Below are 16,628 nucleotides of genomic sequence, written 5' to 3'. Positions count from 1 at the left end.
CCCACGGTCTCAGCCTATCGTCAGTACTGTATTGGTATATGGGTCTACTGAAGCACTGGAAGCCTTCCTTCAAGTAATTTGTGGCTTTTGCTTCTCTCTCTCTAGTCTAGCTGTGTGTGAAATAAAAACAACCAGGTGTAAGCAAACATAATATATCCTTTGCTTATCCTAACTTAATAGCAGACCCAAATGTTAATAAAACTTGGCTGCAATCCTAGCCATCTCTATTCAGAAGTGAGTCCCATTTAATTCAATGGGGCTTACTGCCAGATAAGTGGGGTTAGATTATGATTGCAGCTCTTTTCTCCACAAGCATCAAACTGATTTGAACATCCATTACTTAATTGTGATTGGGTCTCATGCTATTTTCTGTTTCCCCCTAAAAACAGCCCTGAATTTTGCTGTCTGTTGATAAATGTTAATACACAGACACCCGAAACTCACATGTGCTATTGTTTTGAAAATGCAACCTTTCAAACATTTTTCACACCCCTTGCGCCCTCAGTCTCGTATGCAATACCCAGAGTTTATGGAAACAGCTGGTATTTTAAGCTGTTTCCAATAAAGCCAGATTTCCTCTACCAGGTGTCTTGAGCGAAACACCCATGGGGAGGACTTACAATACTCAGAGGAGAATATTCAACACGTAGATCGAATGCTGATTGATAGGATCAAGGGGAACAATTCTAGCTCTGAGCATATAGCATTATACTGCATGAACTCTGAGCAGAAACTTTAAGATCCTATTGCCCATTGACATGGAAATCTCTCCAAGCCTGACTCCTTTAGGAAGAAGGATGGGACAGGAACTTAATAAGTAAGTTAGTACAGTAGCTGACTTCAGCACTCAGCAATGCTATACAATTGCCTTTACTACCAACAGCAGTGTTTGCAATGCATCACGTACAGGGTCACAGGCTTCTTCAGAAGACAAAAAAAAAAAACCGACATGGGCAATTCACTGTTGTCTAATATTTTAAGATGGGAATGTGGAATTCTCCCCAACCTATATTTTGGAGCAGGTTTACAATGAATACGATCTCATCCTTTCTTTTTTTAGTTTTTTAATAACTGCTGCCTACCCTTTTTCCTGAAGCTGTAACTCAACGCTTTCAAAATAGTCTTTTGCAATCCTTGCATAAGGATCCTTAGAGGATTCTGTGTTCGTTTGCAATTCTGGCGGGAATCTTTCCCAGACATTGTTTTTACTGAACCATAAAATTATGACTGTCTAGCAGCAGCATGTTCAGCCACTGATTGTGGAACTGGAAAAGAAATGGAGAAAGATTCTCACCCTGCCCTTGAGCCACTTTCCATTTTAACAGGGAGCCATATGCAGCCTGCCTTAAAACACAAGGAGTGCTTCTGCTCTGTTCAAGCCTCCAAGATTGTGGAAATGAGATTTCTCAGGAGAACCTAGGGAGTGCAAATGTGATTGTATGGTTATGTTTATTTACCATAATCTGGGCATCTACCCAAACACAAGCCACAAGTAGTCAGATTTTGTTTCTCCCATTTCCCCAAATACCACTGCTGTTTATAACACAAAGCTTTAAGCGGTACTTGGCTACATGTCTGTATTCAGATAGCCATGCTCTTCTAGACCCTGTAGAGCTATAATGTTGTAAAAATATTTGCCATGCCATTGATAGCAATAACAGAGCAATGATTCTGCTGGCTGGGAGAGCCACAAATGCAAGCTCAGCATCCTGGGATGTGTGCCAATCCTGTCTGGGTATGCTGCTGAAGTGACACATTTAGTCTCCTTAGAGGCATGCCAGTGTGCCAACTTGCATCCCTGGCACAGCATTTTCTAATGACAAACTTATGGAGTGGAACTGGTACCAACTCCAGAGGGAGATACAAGCTGCTTTCCCTAGCTTCTTCAGTAACAATGCTGTTTTCAAGTTGTGAATGTACATTCTCAGGTTTTTGTTTTTAACTATTGCACTGTGGACTTGGCTGGCGTTTTGAAATAGGTGTTGAAATGACAGGTGTGCTTCGTTTAGTAATCCCCATGAATTGCATTTTTAAGGACACTTTGAGCATAAGCTTTATTGCCTTGATGTAACTTCTAGGACTGAATAATTTTATTTATTGCTAGGATGGGATGTTCACAGAACACTGGCTGTTTTCACTTTCTCTTTTCCCATCTATATACTCACTGCTAATCTTGCCATGTGGATGTCACAGAATTTATGAAGCAATAATTGTGTCAGACTAGATGCAGAATTTGTTGGAGGCTGGATTACATTCTTTGCGATCTTAATACATCTGTGAAAGCCATTTGAATATTTCTGCAGAAGAATTGGGGGGGGGTTTCCATCTTAGTTTCTTTTGTGGTTACAGTGGAATTGGCAAGCATCACAGGGATCCTTCTGGCTCTAAAATCTGTGGGATTCTGGAAGGTGTTTATTCTGAAAAGCAATTAAATGTAGAGACCTCAGCAGCAAAATAATTGTTTCCCATTACATGCAGATGCAGGTCCTCCCTAGTCCTGATAATCTGTGTTGGTCAAAGTTATTTTAGCTACATATATTAATCAGATGTAATAATAATAATAATAATAATAATAATAATAATAATAATAATAATAATAATAAATTTATTACTTATACCCCGCCCATCTGGCTGGGTTTCCCCAGCCACTCTGGGCAGCTTCCAACAGAATATTAAAATACAATAATCTATTAAACATTAAACGCTTCCCTAAACAGGGCTGCCTTCAGATGTCTTCTAAAAGTCTGGTAGTTGTTGTTCTCTTTGACATCTGGTGGGAGGGCGTTCCACAGGGCGGGTGCCACTATCGAGAAGGCCCTCTGCCTGGTTCCCTGTAACTTGGCTTCTCGCAGTGAGGGAACCGCCAGAAGGCCCTCGGCGCTGGACCTCAGTGTCTGGGCAGAACGATGGGGATGTGAGACTCCTTCTGGTATACTGAGCCAAGGCTGTTTAGGGCTTTAAAGGTCAGCACCAACACTTCATAGCTGCCAAGTTATCCCTTTTTTAAAGGGATTTTCCCTTATGCTGAATAGGCTTCCTCGCGAGAAAAGGGAAAACTTGGCAGCTATGCAACACTTTGAATTGTGCTCAGAAACGTACTGGGAGCCAATGTAGTTCCTTCCTTCCTTCCTTCCTTCCTTCCTTCCTTCCTTCCTTCCTTCCTTCCTTCCTTCCTTCCTTCCTTCTTGCCCAAATCATCAGCTGAGGTTGCAGTCTCCAACAAGAGACCAGAATGGGAATAGGAACAATGATGTCCCCTTCTGCTCCCTTTCCCAGCTGCTTTTGGCCTTAAATAGAATAGATGTGGAGGGTACCAGTTTTTGCATATCTGAAAGCATCAGCTTTGGAAATGGAAAGCTGGAGCACATAAATAGAGTTATGATTCCCTTCCACTAACGCATTCATGTTGACCTCACACTGAAGCCCAACCTTTACATAAGGAAAGAAAACATCATGTGTAGCTTAAACCTCATATGGCAGGAATTGCTATACTGAAGAGCCAACCTCTCATTCATGGTCAGTTGGCCTAAATTGCTGCTAGAGTGCCTGTTCTGTGCTTTAAAAGGATTGCTGGTGCACAGAAAGTGGATAACCCTGCTACCAAGTTGTTACCAGGTCCTCACATATTGAACTAGATGCAAGGCAGTTCAGTCCCATTTATTTGAATGGAACTGCTTAAAATCTCCTATAATAATAATAATAATAGTAATAATAATAATAATAATAATAATAATAATAATAATAATTTATTATTTATACCCCGCCCATCTGGCCGGGTTCCCCCAGCCACTCTGGGCGGCTTCCAAAAAAACAGAAATTCTAAAATACAGAAATCCATCAGACATTAAAAGCTTCCCTAAACAGGGCTGCCTTGAGATGCCTTCTAAAGGTCTGGTAATTGTTCTCTTTGACCTCTAGTGGGAGGGCATTCCACAGGGTGGGTGCCACTACCGAGAAGGCCCTCTGCCTGGTTCCCTGTAACTTGGCTTCTCGTAATGAGGGAACCGCCAGAAGGCCCTCGGAGCTGGACCTCAGTGTCTGGGCAGAACGATGGGGGTGGAGACGCTCCTTCAGGTATACCGGACCGAGGCCGTTTAGGGCTTTAAAGGTCAACACCAACACTTTGAATTGTGCTCGGAAACGTACTGGGAGCCAATGTAGGTCTTTTAGGACCGGTGTAATGTGATCTCGGCGGCCACTCCCAGTCACCAGTCTAGCTGCTGCATTCTGGATTAGTTGTAGTTTCCGGGTCACCTTCAAAGGTAGCCCCACGTAGAGCGCATTGCAGTAGTCCAAGCGAGAGATAACTAGAGCATGCACCACTCTGGAGAGACAGTCAGTGGGCAGGTAGGGACTCAGCCTGCGTACCAGATGGAGCTGATAAACAGCTGCCCTGGACACGGAGTTGACCTGTGCCTCCATGGACAGCTGTGAGTCTTCACAGACTAGAGAGTCTTGCAGACGCTAGTTAGAAAAAGTACAGTGGTGCCTCGCTTAACGAATGCCCTGCTTAACGAAATTTCCGCTTAATGAAAGGATTTTTCGAGCAGAGGTTGCCTCGCTAGACGAATTCGTTTTATGAAAAATTCGTCTAGCGAATCGCGGTTTCCCATAGGAATGCATTGAAATTCAATTAATGAGTTCCTATGGGCAAAAAAAATTTCAATGCATTCCTATGGGATTCGCTAGACGAATTTTTCGTTATAAGAAAAGACCCGTGGAACGAATTAAATTCATCTAGCGAGGCACCACTGTACTTAGATGTTAGGGAATTTATTACTGTAGAGATTAGTTAATTAAGGGGATTGGTGGACCCATTGAAACCTAGATTCTGGCTCACACCAAGGTCAAATCATTTGTCCACCTAGGCCAGTATTTTCTATTCTGATTGGTTGCATCTCTCCTGGCTTTCAGGCAGAGAGCATTTCACATTGCCTCCCAGTGTTACCTCTGATTCCTTTTGAACTGGAGAGGCTAGGAACTGAGACCTCCTGAATTCAAAGTGTGCAGTCTGTCACATAATGGCACTCCTTTCCCAAATCTGAATGTGGCACACATGCTTGAAGTGGCTTCCCACCCACTTGATCACTGTGAGAACAGGATGCTTGATTATGTTGGTCTTCTTATGGTTTTATAAGGGCCCTTCTTAACAATCTTAGAATTGGCTCAAGCACATGCACAGTTCATCATACACCTACCGGTATGACTTTGCAGCAAAGCTTTTGGAAAAAAGTACAGTGGAACCTCGGTTTATGAACACCTCGGTTTATGAATTTTCGGTTTATGAACGCCACGGACCCATCTGGAACGGATTAATTCATTTTCCATTACTTTCAATGGGAAAGTTTGCTTCAGTTTATGAACGCTTCAGTTTATGAACAGACTTCCGGAACCAATTACACCCATGCTTCAGTTTATGAACGCTTCAGTTTAAGTACTCCGCGGACCCGTCTGGAACGGATTAATCCACTTTCCATTACTTTCAATGGGAAAGTTTGCTTCAGTTTATGAACGCTTACTCCGCGGACCGTCTGGAACGGATTAATTCACTTTCCATTACTTTCAATGGGAAAGTTTGCTTCAGTTTATGAACGCTTCAGTTTGTGAACAGACTTCCGGAACCAATTGTGTTCATAAACCGAGGTACCACTGTAGTGAGCAATAGTGTCATGAATGTGAGCTGAGCTGCAGGAGTCAGGTGTGTGCTTGATCCATCCCATGAACCACTTTGTCCTACGCTAAGTTCTGTGTTGATCCTCACAACCCATATTCTCAGAATATCAGGTTTTTAACTGGTTCTTTTTAAACAGCTTAAATCCTAGTGTTTCAGCTTCAGCTGGGCTGTGTATCAAGCAGCTGATCAGCTAAATTTAGAAAGCAGCTGGCAGCTTTGTGTGCCTTCTTTCTTTCAGTTAACTTTTCAATAAATATTTCACAAATTGGGAAAAGGACTATCTATGTAAACAGTAAGCGCTCATGAGCAATCCCAGGAGGTGCAAGAACCCCAAAGTATCACCCTGACCCACGAGAAATACTGTTGCTCTAATCTAAAAGCCTGCAGCAAACAGTTATGCTATAAGACACACATGTGCAAAACCTTGATTCTTTTTTTTTTAAAGGCAGGGCGATTGTAAATCGGTCTTTCTGATCTTTTTGTGTGCCATCTTAACCACATGAAACATCTGCAAAACCGTCTCAGAGTGAACATTTCCTCTTTTTGTTTCCTTGCCTTTGAAAAAGGACAGCGAAGCTAATATGCTGATCAATGGCTACTAAAGCATCCAATGTATAAGAGGAAATGCTGTTAGAACAATATTTCACATATGTTAATGTTTACAGTGCCATCAGGGTCAGTCTTATTTTCTGTTTGATATATACCAAAGCTGGCATACAGTTTTAGCCAGTGATGTAATGCCATTTTTAATTTAGAGAGCCTTTAGCTGTCCACTTTAACTAGTGATATCATCTTTGCAGTTGTCTCCTGAGATCTCATGTAAACATAAGTAATGGGCCACAGACAGTTTGGAACTGCATTGTTAAAAGTGGCATTGGTCATTGTAAAGACATCCACCCCCACCCCCACCCCTCAGCTCACTTCAGAATTGTCAGATATAGTTTACATTACTGCCATTACAAAAAAAAAAAATCCTCCATACATTGATATAATTTGGGCCATTTCAGTGTGCATAGCAAATGGGGCAAAATGGCCAGAACAAATTAATGCAACAGATTAATGTCGGTTATAGTAGGATAATGAAAAGAAAATGAGATTGTGGGGTGGGAGGGAAGCTAGTTGGTGGATTTTAAAAGCCGACATAATGGAGCAGAAAGAAATAAAAGATTTGTCATACTGGTCCGTTTCTAGGTATTAGAATGGGGCTCAAATCAACATGTGGACATGCCATTTCATGACTTTCCAGCATCCTTCTTACAGCCTAGTTCCAATCCTTCACTCCTAGGATCATCCTAGGAGTACCCATCTTTTCCCTGTTTTGCATTGATATTTGAGATCAGTTTTTAAAAACTAATTATATTTGTAGATGCAGTGTAGGTTGTAGTGCTGTCTTGCAGGGTTAAAAAAAAAGTTCGAATTTACGTCATTGGATCTGTCCACCTAAATACATTACACAACCTAATCATAGCTGTCAACTTCCGGATTGGAAAATAAGGGATCAGCAGCGGCGCAGCAGCGGAAGTCACTTCTGCGCATGTCCAGACATGTGCAGAACCGACTTCCGGTGCCGGGCTGCCCGTGTCCGCATATTTGCCAGGAGGTGATGGGACCAGTGGCCATGATCTTGGTTTTTTTTGATGTAGCACTTTTGAGACCAACTAAGTTTGTCATTGGTATGAGCTTTCGTGTGCATGCACACTTCTTCAGATACACTGAAACAGAAGTCACCAGACCCTTATGTATAGTGAGAGGGTGGGGAAGGGTATTACTCAGAAGGGTGGTGAAAATGGGTGATTGGCTGATTGGTGTGGTAAACCTGTGGATGACTGTTAACGACTGCAATTGGTCTTACAGGAAAAAGCAAGGGGTGAGATGGCTAAAAATAGCTTTATCATGTATAATGAGATAAGAATCCAATGTCTCCATTCAGACCAGGTCTCTCCATGGTTTTAAGTTTGGTAATAAGTTGCAATTCAGCAACTTCTCTTTCCAGTCTATTTCTGGAATTCTTTTGTAATAAGACAGCTACTTTGAGATCTTGTATAGAATGTCCTGGGAGATTGAAGTGTTGACCTACTGGTTTCTCTGATTTGTGATTCCTGATGTCAGATTTATGTTATCCTTTGGCGAAGGGTTTGGCCTGTTTCTCCAATATAGAGAGCTGAAGGGCACTGTTGGCATTTGATGGCATACACAATGTTAGAAGATGAGCAATTAAATAGTCCTGAGATGGTATGTTTGATGTTGTTGGGGCCAGTAATGGTGTTATCCGGGTGTATGATACGTTTACCACACCTATCAGCCAATCACCCATTCCCACCCCCCTTCTGAATAATACCCCTCCCCACCCTCTCACTATATATAAGGGTCTGGTGACTTCTGTTTCAGTGTATCTGAAGAAGTGTGCATGCACACGAAAGCTCGTACCTATGACAAACTTAGTTGGTCTCTAAGGTGCTATTGGAAGAATTTTTTTTATTCTGTTTCAACTACGTCAGACCAACACGGCTACCTACCTGTAACTAAAAATTATGGTGGTCATTACGATGTATGGGTTTCTTTGTACGAAAGCAAAACAGGAGATCTGTAGTAATGAGGGAGCAGTAGGCAAAACAATGGCCAGGAAGGGGGACATGAACAGGAAGAGGAAAATGACAAGACATCTGTCCAGCTAATTGTTGGAAGAGCTATAATTATTTAATGAAGTATAAACCAGTGGCAGGCAGTCTTTCCTCAGTTCCAAAAATACAAGATTTCTTTGTGTGGGTTTGAGAATTATAGTTCCCAGAACCAGCTGTGGCAGAGTTACTTGGAGATTCAACTATCCCCCTTCTGAAAGTAAGCATGCTTGGAAAGAAGTGAAAGTTTTTGATCTGGATGTAAACTACACAGAACATTTGCAAAAATAAGCAGATGGGAGAATGGACCTAGACCGAGAAGACACTCATCTGATAAATGATGGTTTGGTTGGGTGATCTGGTCCCATAGTTCATAGTAAACAATTTGGACATCTGGTCTGCTGAATGCTGAGTGCACATGCTTGGAATCTTATAAAATCTCATTTTACACTGCCAAGGTAGAGCAGAACCGTTTTGGACAATTGCCACTTAACTTGTTATACAGCATGGCATTATACAAATGGATTAAATAATTAAGAACTTTTGCTTGGAGAAAAGTAAGAAAGTTGAGAGATTGTTGGTTATGGTGGAACCCAGGTAGACCTAATTGTCTACCACCACAAACATGTGGTCACCAATGTTGTAATGCTTGTGAATATCAATTGAAGGAAACGGGACGGGAAGAGAATGCTCTTGTACTCAGGCATCTGGTTGGCCACTGTGAGAATGTGATGCTGGACTGGATGGGCCATCGGCCTGATCCAACAGGCTCTTCTCGTGCTGTTAGAACATGAACATTGCCAGTGTGAACACAAAAACAACAAATACACTTAAAACAAGACTAAAACGCTAACAAGTGGGCACTAATGGTAAAGACACATTTATCCCCCTGGGAAACCCTGTTGGCACAAAAAAAATGTCTTCACTTGTTTCCAGAAAGTGCATATAGCAGGCATCAAATGTATCTCGACAGGAATTCTATTCCACAGAACAGGGACAGTCACACCAAAAGCCCTGCTCCAAGTTGCTGTGGATTGAGCTTCTATGATGTTTGGAACTTGCCCTCAGACCACAGTGATCAACTGGGCATATATCCTGCCCTTCCTCCTGAAGGAACTCAGGACAGCAAATGCATCAATAATAATAATAATAATAATAATAATAATAATAATAATAATAATAATACTTGAGGATTACTGCAATAGCACATTGGGAAATTCGAGAAATAACAAGCCCATAGCTTTCCTTGGTGTGTAGAACCAGTTATGTGATTCTTGACCCATAAGTTTTTTAGCTGCTGATTTCACTCTTATACTTAGGTAAACTTCCAATATCAATAAGGGAGGGGGCATAACTCCTTAGCAGAATCTATGTCTTGCATTGAAAAGGTTCTGAGTTCAGTCCTCAGTTTCTATGGTTGAAAGGTTCTCTGGTGGTGAAGTCTTGCTCTACGGCACTGAAGACCTGCCTTGAGTCAGAGTGAGCCGCTTTAAGCTAGATAGAGTAATGGCTGAGTTTGTATAAGGCAGATATGCATTTTCAATCAATGCAATATTCATCTCTTATCCTTTCATTTGGAGTTTATTATACAGAAGTTTATTTTAACATGCCCATACAGATGAAACAGTAGGATATAAATTATCATTATTGTGTTCTGTATGAATATAATCAATCCAGTCACTTAGATTAGACATTTCAAAATAAAACTTAAAGCCATGTTCTTTGTGTGTGTGTGTGTGTGTGTGTGTGTGTGTGTGTGTGTGTGTGCAACAGATCTAACGTTATAAAGATATTTCAAGTGATGTGATGCAAAAAGGATATGTGCTAAGATATACAGCAATAAAGAACACAGTGGAGTAGTAAAGAGCGTTAAATATTTAGAGCTTCATAAATTATTCTCTGGACCTATGTTTAGAGAGCTACATACAGAAATTAAAGTATTATACAGAAATTAAAGCTGAAAATGAATTTTAGAATTCAGGCGAGAACTTCGCCATTTGAAAAGCGTGCTGTGTATTATGTATTGATAACAATGCCGCTATAGACAAAGGATGCAATTTAATAATACAGAATTGTGCTCATGAGATTTCCTTTTTCTTGTTAATTGGTTACTTTAGCTGACATTGTCTGTAAGCATAATGGGCACCATTCTTCCTAATAGTTCCATGTTGCCAGATGATGTCTACAGACATGATGTAGTCCATTTTAATTATTGCATTTTGCTTACATCTCTCAGAATAACGCAGCTTCCAAACAGGCTAGCATTTTTCTTCATTATGTATGCTGCATGGCTATGGTTCCTAAATTAATTAGCTTCTTTTCTTTCCTGGAAGTTAAAAGTTTATTTCTTCAATTTATCTACCAGGTACGATTATGTTGAAGTGATTGATGGAGACAACGCAAATGGCCGAGTATGGGGAAAGTTTTGCGGCAAGATCGCCCCTCCTCCTGTGATATCTACAGGACCATACCTCTTAATCAAGTTTGTCTCTGATTATGAAACTCATGGAGCAGGCTTTTCCATTCGCTATGAAGTTTTCAAAAAAGGTGAGCAAAAATAGTTTAAGGTTGTTCTGTCACGCTATTTATTTGAATTCTAAAATATTAACAATAGGGATTGTTCAAACTGAAGAGGCCTAGCATTGGGGATAGGGGTAATTAAAATAGCAATTTATAACGGATCAGTGGCAAGAGTGTTGTATTAATGGGAATCCTGGGTTCAAATGTCTACTCACCCATGGAGCTCAGAGAGTAACTGTAGTTAAGTTGCTATCTCTTAGCCTATCTTGATGAAAACATATTTAACATTCATATCTTCTAGCATTCTGTTTTCAGTAGTGTTTTGATGGAAATCATATGAGAAAGTCATGATGGTTATAAACTTCCTTTATTGGAGGGGGGGAACCGGTGACCCTCCAGATATTGTTGGACTATAACTCACACCACCACTGACCGTTGACCATGTTGCCTTTGCTGATGGGTGTTAAAGTCTAAAGACCTCCGAAGGATCACAGGTTGCCCACACTTGCTCTGTTCCCTTAACCCTAACAGAAATAATCATTTTGCTGCTTATGATAAGACATGCTTAAATCACTATGTCCTTGTTCACATGTTATATTAAACCATAATTGAAGCTGAAGTATGGTTTAACACAAACGAGCAGCTTTGTTGACCATACTGCTCCAGGAGCAAGAAATCATAAGCTTTGGTTTGCTGTTTCATCTAAATTCTAAAATCAGGCTTCATCCAAACAAGCCAAGAACAGTGTGCCAGGATTGAACTTGTGCACCAGCAAACTGCTTGTTCACATTATACTTTCTTAGACCTCTGCTGTTGTCTAAAACTGCCAATTTCCTCTCATTTCCCTCCATCCCTGCTTTATTCAAACTTCTGAGGTTGTTTGAAACCATAACTTTCCCCCCTCTCAGTGTCTTCCCTTTCTTACTCCCATGCCATACCCACTGCTGTTGTGCAACTTGCCTTTAGTTTTGCTCCTCAACCCAGCCCTGCAATCCAGGTTTGTGCTGTGGCACTGCAAATCCTCCAAATGGGAGCTGTGTGGCGACATTCTTACATTTTCATTAAATAAAGAGGAAAAAGTTCATGTACCTAAAGGGGGAGGTGTTGGCTGAGAAAAAAATATAATGATGCATCTTAATTTAAATTACATCATATGTTTGAATGTTTAATTAAATGTGTAATTAAAATCCATTCTGCTATTATTGGATTTGTTAAGTTTAGTTCCAAGACCTCTCTTCCAGTATACTGGCAATTAGCTCTTTTGTTCCATTATTGAATAAATTTATAAAAAAATAATCCACTGGTTTATTTAGTTAATTAGTTTTGCATTTTCACATCCTTCCTACTATTAGGATTCTGTGCTACTGTACTACTCATAGTACTGTAATACTGATAGCATCCAGCAATATTCTCACAGCAATTAACATTGCACACTATTTTCTTAAATTCATTTGGTGTCACCTCATCCACTATTCCTAATAACAAAACTATGGAGTCCAACAGCAATTTTATACACTATGCTGTTGATATTTTTAAAGCAAACACACACACACAAACTTTTGTTTTGACTCCTTTTTTATAATAGTGGCTGTTTGCTATGTGGTTTATAACCTATATCCTAGGGTGGTTGTGAGAATAAAACAGAGAGGTGGACAACCATGTATGCCACCTTAAACTCTTTAGAGGAAAGGTGGAACATAAATGAAATAATAAATACAATAAAACATTTCAGTTTTTATTAATGTGGTAAGCTTTGCAGTGGATAAGTTAGTCTGTCCACTCAGGATTCCCACAGAAAACAAAGGGAGCAGATAACGAAGAACACCATCAGAGCTTTTCTGCTAAAGAAGTGGGTGGTGGGTGGTACTTAACACAGGTTTTCAAGCAACACCTCACACCTAGCATGCTCTGGGTATAAGCTTTTGTTTGCATGCACACTTCTTCAGATACACTGAAACAGAAGTCACCAGACCCTAATATATAGTGGAAGGGTGAGGTGGGGTTTTTCTCAGAAGGGTAGTAGGAGATGGGTGGTTGGCTCAATGGGTATGGTAGACCTGTTGACGACTGTTAACGACTGCAATTAGTCTTACAGGAAAAAGCAAGGGATAGTATGCAGATGAACAAAAATAGCTTTAGCATACAGTATGTAATGAGACAAGAATCCAATATGTCTATTCAGACCAGGTCTCTCCATAGTTTTCAGTGTCTGGTAACTTTTGTTTCAGTGTATCTGAAGAAGTGTGCATGCACATGAAAGCTTATACCCAGAACAAACTTAGTTGGTCTCTAAGGCGGTACTGGACAATTTTTTATTTATTTCAACTGCATCAGACCAACACGGCTACCTACCGGAACCTAGCATGCTGTGAGTGAATGCTGTGCTACTAGAATGCAACCCTGAGGGTAGCAGGAAGGTTTTCCACTATTAGAAGGACTGGCAAATGGTCCCTAGTCTCCCTACTCTTTGGTCAAATCTTTATTGACTGGCCGCTGAGTAGCAGTGAGATCATTTTTTGGCACAAGCTTTGGCTGTACTTGGAAGCAGACTAATGAATCACACATTCAGAAGCCGAGAGAGTCCTCCAACCAAAACTAGATAATTAATGAATAAAGTAAACCCTGAGGGTCTTAACTTTTATTGGAACAAAGGTTTTCCTTCCGCAACAAAAGCATCTAGATTCTTAGAGACCGCAATTCCAGCGCCTTGCCAATTAAGCAGTGGACCTTTAAGGTTGGTATGCACTGGTAAAACTCCTGAAAGAGCCTCTACACAAGCCATTTGCAAAAGTGAGCATTTTCAATGGGGCCCTTTCCCCTTGACATTTCAGTGACAACTCAGCAGTTTCATGCATTTATTTCCTTGTATGATCCTTTAAATCTCCTTCTGAAAGGCATTCATTACATTAAGGCAACATTATAAATGAGAATTCGCACACACAAAAGTCAGAATATTCAAAGTTATAGGTCCCAAAGTAATTCTAACTCAGGTTTATGCCGCGGTATATCAAAGTGGAAACGATATTGTCATGTACAGAGCTGGAAAAGGTTGCGCATGCATTTGTGGTCTAAGAGTTACAGTTACCCTGAAACACAGAGTTCACGTTTACTTTTCGTCTAAACATTTTAATGCATCCAAATTAATGGTGAATTAATAAATTTACTGAATGAAAAATCTCTATCTAGTGTTTATCTATTAAATTATTGTATTGGGTATGTTATAAAGTCAGGCTTGACCGTCACTGCCTGTCCAGACACCAGGTGGCTTGAATAGAGAATTCTAGCAGCAGAAGTACGGTACCTTATTCTCTGTTCCACCATAATTACACCGGCAGTGGAAACTATTTGCCTGATCCTTCCTGGTCTGCAGCACCACCCAGATTTTGGCTATAAAGATGTTCTGTGTGTAATCAGCCCAGCTCTGTTGGCTCCCCAGACCACGGGCAATGAGGGTCAGTTTAGGTGTGTGAGATAGTTTTGCCTTTAGTCTAATTCTCCATGGAGGTGGCAGCTGCATAGTGCAGGAGAAGCAGGGAGGAGCTAAGGTCTGACTTGATGCCGTTCCAAGTCTCATCGACCATCCTGCTTTCCATCCCTTCCTGCCTCAACATCATCTCATCCAGGGCGGGCTCTTCATAGCCCCCCAGTGGGGCAGTGCACCATGGCGCGTGGCTGGTAAGCTGGGCGTCGGCCTGGCAAACCAATTGTACCCTGTGAGGGTGGGGCGGCGGGGCGGGCGGCGGGGCGGGGCGGGCGGGCGGCGGGGCGGCGGGGCGGGGCGGGGCGGGCGGCGGGGCGGGCGGCGGGGCGATCTCTGCCCCTCAGCACCAGGGCGCGCGATCTGCTCAAGACGGCCCTGATCTCATCCTATCCCCCAGAAAAGAAAAGAAAAATATCAAAAAGGCTGTTGCATTTCACTTATGAAAGGTATCACACATACTTCCTATTTTGGTTCAGTCCTGTTTTACTGAGGTAGCCCGAGTTTTTACACTAGTTAGAAAAGATGAATACTTACAACACAATTACTTCCTCGCTACATCCTTCCCTGCTCTTCTTCAACTCACCACTCTATACATAGGACATCTCTAGTACTAACAACTATCATCTCTAGTACTAACAACTATCCTTATCCATCAGCAACCCTCCCATATTTGGAGAGCTGCATTTACAAAAGCACTGTATGTCCCCAATCTCACATTTAGTGGAAGGGCTAGATTAGGCCTTTATCTATAATTCAGTTCATTTGTAGTATGACCTCCCAAATTAGAATTTGACCGGAGAGCCTGCAATGATTCATTTTTGCCAGAATGCACTACTACTTTGTTAGGGCCTGGATTTGCCATCTCGTGCACTTCAGGTGCTGTTTCAGAACTGAGATCACATTCTTCTCAATTGGCTCCTGAACATCCGCTCTGCCTGGATGGTAGCCAAAGCAGCAAGAGGTAGCGTGGTTTATATCATTTCAGAAGGAATCCATTTCCTACGGTGTGCCATTATTTATATACGTATGCATCTAACAGACTAGTCTTCTCTTGGGGAAACTGCATGTATTGGATGGCTGGATATTTTCTAAATATTCTCTGTGCTTCCTGCCATCATTTCCAAAGAGGATACAATCTCCTTATGTGGACCTATACTGGAGATTTATCATCACAAATTTGTTAAGATTTCAGTGTACGTATACATCTCTTTAAGAGGCCCACCGGTTCCAGCCTCAGTTGTAGGCTCCACAGACCTGACCTAATATTGAAAGGATGGGTGATGTCATAGTTCCAGCACATGCTTTGTGTACAGAAGTTAACAGTGTTGGTGCTGACATCTCCAATTCCTAGCATCTCCAGGCAAAGGAATGTCGGGTGGTAGAGCTGAGAGGCCAAGAGAAGAGCCATGGCTCAACTCTAGAGCATCTCTCTTGCCTGTAGAAGTTCAATCCCCAGGTAGAATTGGGAGAGAACCTTGTCTGAAATCCCAGAGAGCCACTGGCAATCTGAGTTAGGTAGACCCATGGTCATACTCTGCCTAAGCCAGCTTCCTATGTTCCTATGTTCTAGTGCGGGTCCTAAGGAGCACATAAAAGTTTTGCCTCATTCCCTCTGGATGCTCTTCGCACTGGGAAATGAAACGCCACATCTAACAATGAAGTGTTTGTAAAGTTGGTGCTGGAAGGGCCAAAAGGAATGCAAGAGAATCCCGTGGGAAATGAGGAATTTCCTTATGGGCCAATGGAATGTTGCCTCCCCAGTACAGCCATGCTCAATTCACACACCACATAAATCAGTACAGGTTACCTAGCATGATAAGGCGGGCAGGATTTTGGATTTGGGAGTTCCAGGCAGAGCTGCTCATTTTAGGAGCTCGCTATGTGGACTTTTGCAAGTCCATGTCTCTCAGCTTCACTACCAAGCCCTGCTCATGGCCCAGTTGTTTCTGGCTTGATGCTCTTGGGAAAAGGATGCAGATGAAGATGGATCTTGCTGTGATCCTGCATGGATTTTTATTTTTTATTTTTACTTTACGGCATCAAGGTGAAGATAAGGAGCATAGGTAAAAAGGGTAAATGACCCCTTAAGTCCAGTCAAAGGCGGCTATGGGGTTGTGGCGCTCATCTCGCTTCAGGCTGAGGGAGCCGGCGTTTGTTCGCAGACAGCTTTCCAGGTCACGTGGCCAGCATGGCTAAACCGCTTCTGCTGCAACGGAACACCGTGACGGAAGCCAGAGCGCATGGAAACGCCATTTATAAAGCACTTTCTGAGAAGTGATTTTCTAAAATGGAATTTAAATCAAGCTAATGCGAAAGAGTTGGGAGTACCGTAGGA

General features: G+C 41.8%; 1 protein-coding gene across 2 annotated transcripts in view; it reads left to right on the top strand.

Moving 5' to 3' along the window:
- NRP1 (neuropilin 1) overlaps window positions 1-16,628 on the top strand; it is a 128,066-nt gene that overhangs the window by 45,009 nt on the left and 66,429 nt on the right. For both annotated transcript variants that reach the window (XM_035130126.2, XM_035130125.2), the window contains exon 4: window positions 10,658-10,839. In XM_035130126.2, coding sequence (XP_034986017.1) covers window positions 10,658-10,839 — 182 coding nt within the window. The remainder of the gene's footprint in view (window positions 1-10,657; window positions 10,840-16,628) is intronic.

Source organism: Zootoca vivipara, chromosome 12 (assembly GCF_963506605.1).
Source record: "Zootoca vivipara chromosome 12, rZooViv1.1, whole genome shotgun sequence".
In the NCBI taxonomy this organism is placed as follows: Eukaryota; Metazoa; Chordata; class Lepidosauria; order Squamata; family Lacertidae; genus Zootoca; species Zootoca vivipara.
Note: the sequence above shows the minus strand (reverse complement) of the source record. Positions and strands in the feature narration are given on the sequence as shown.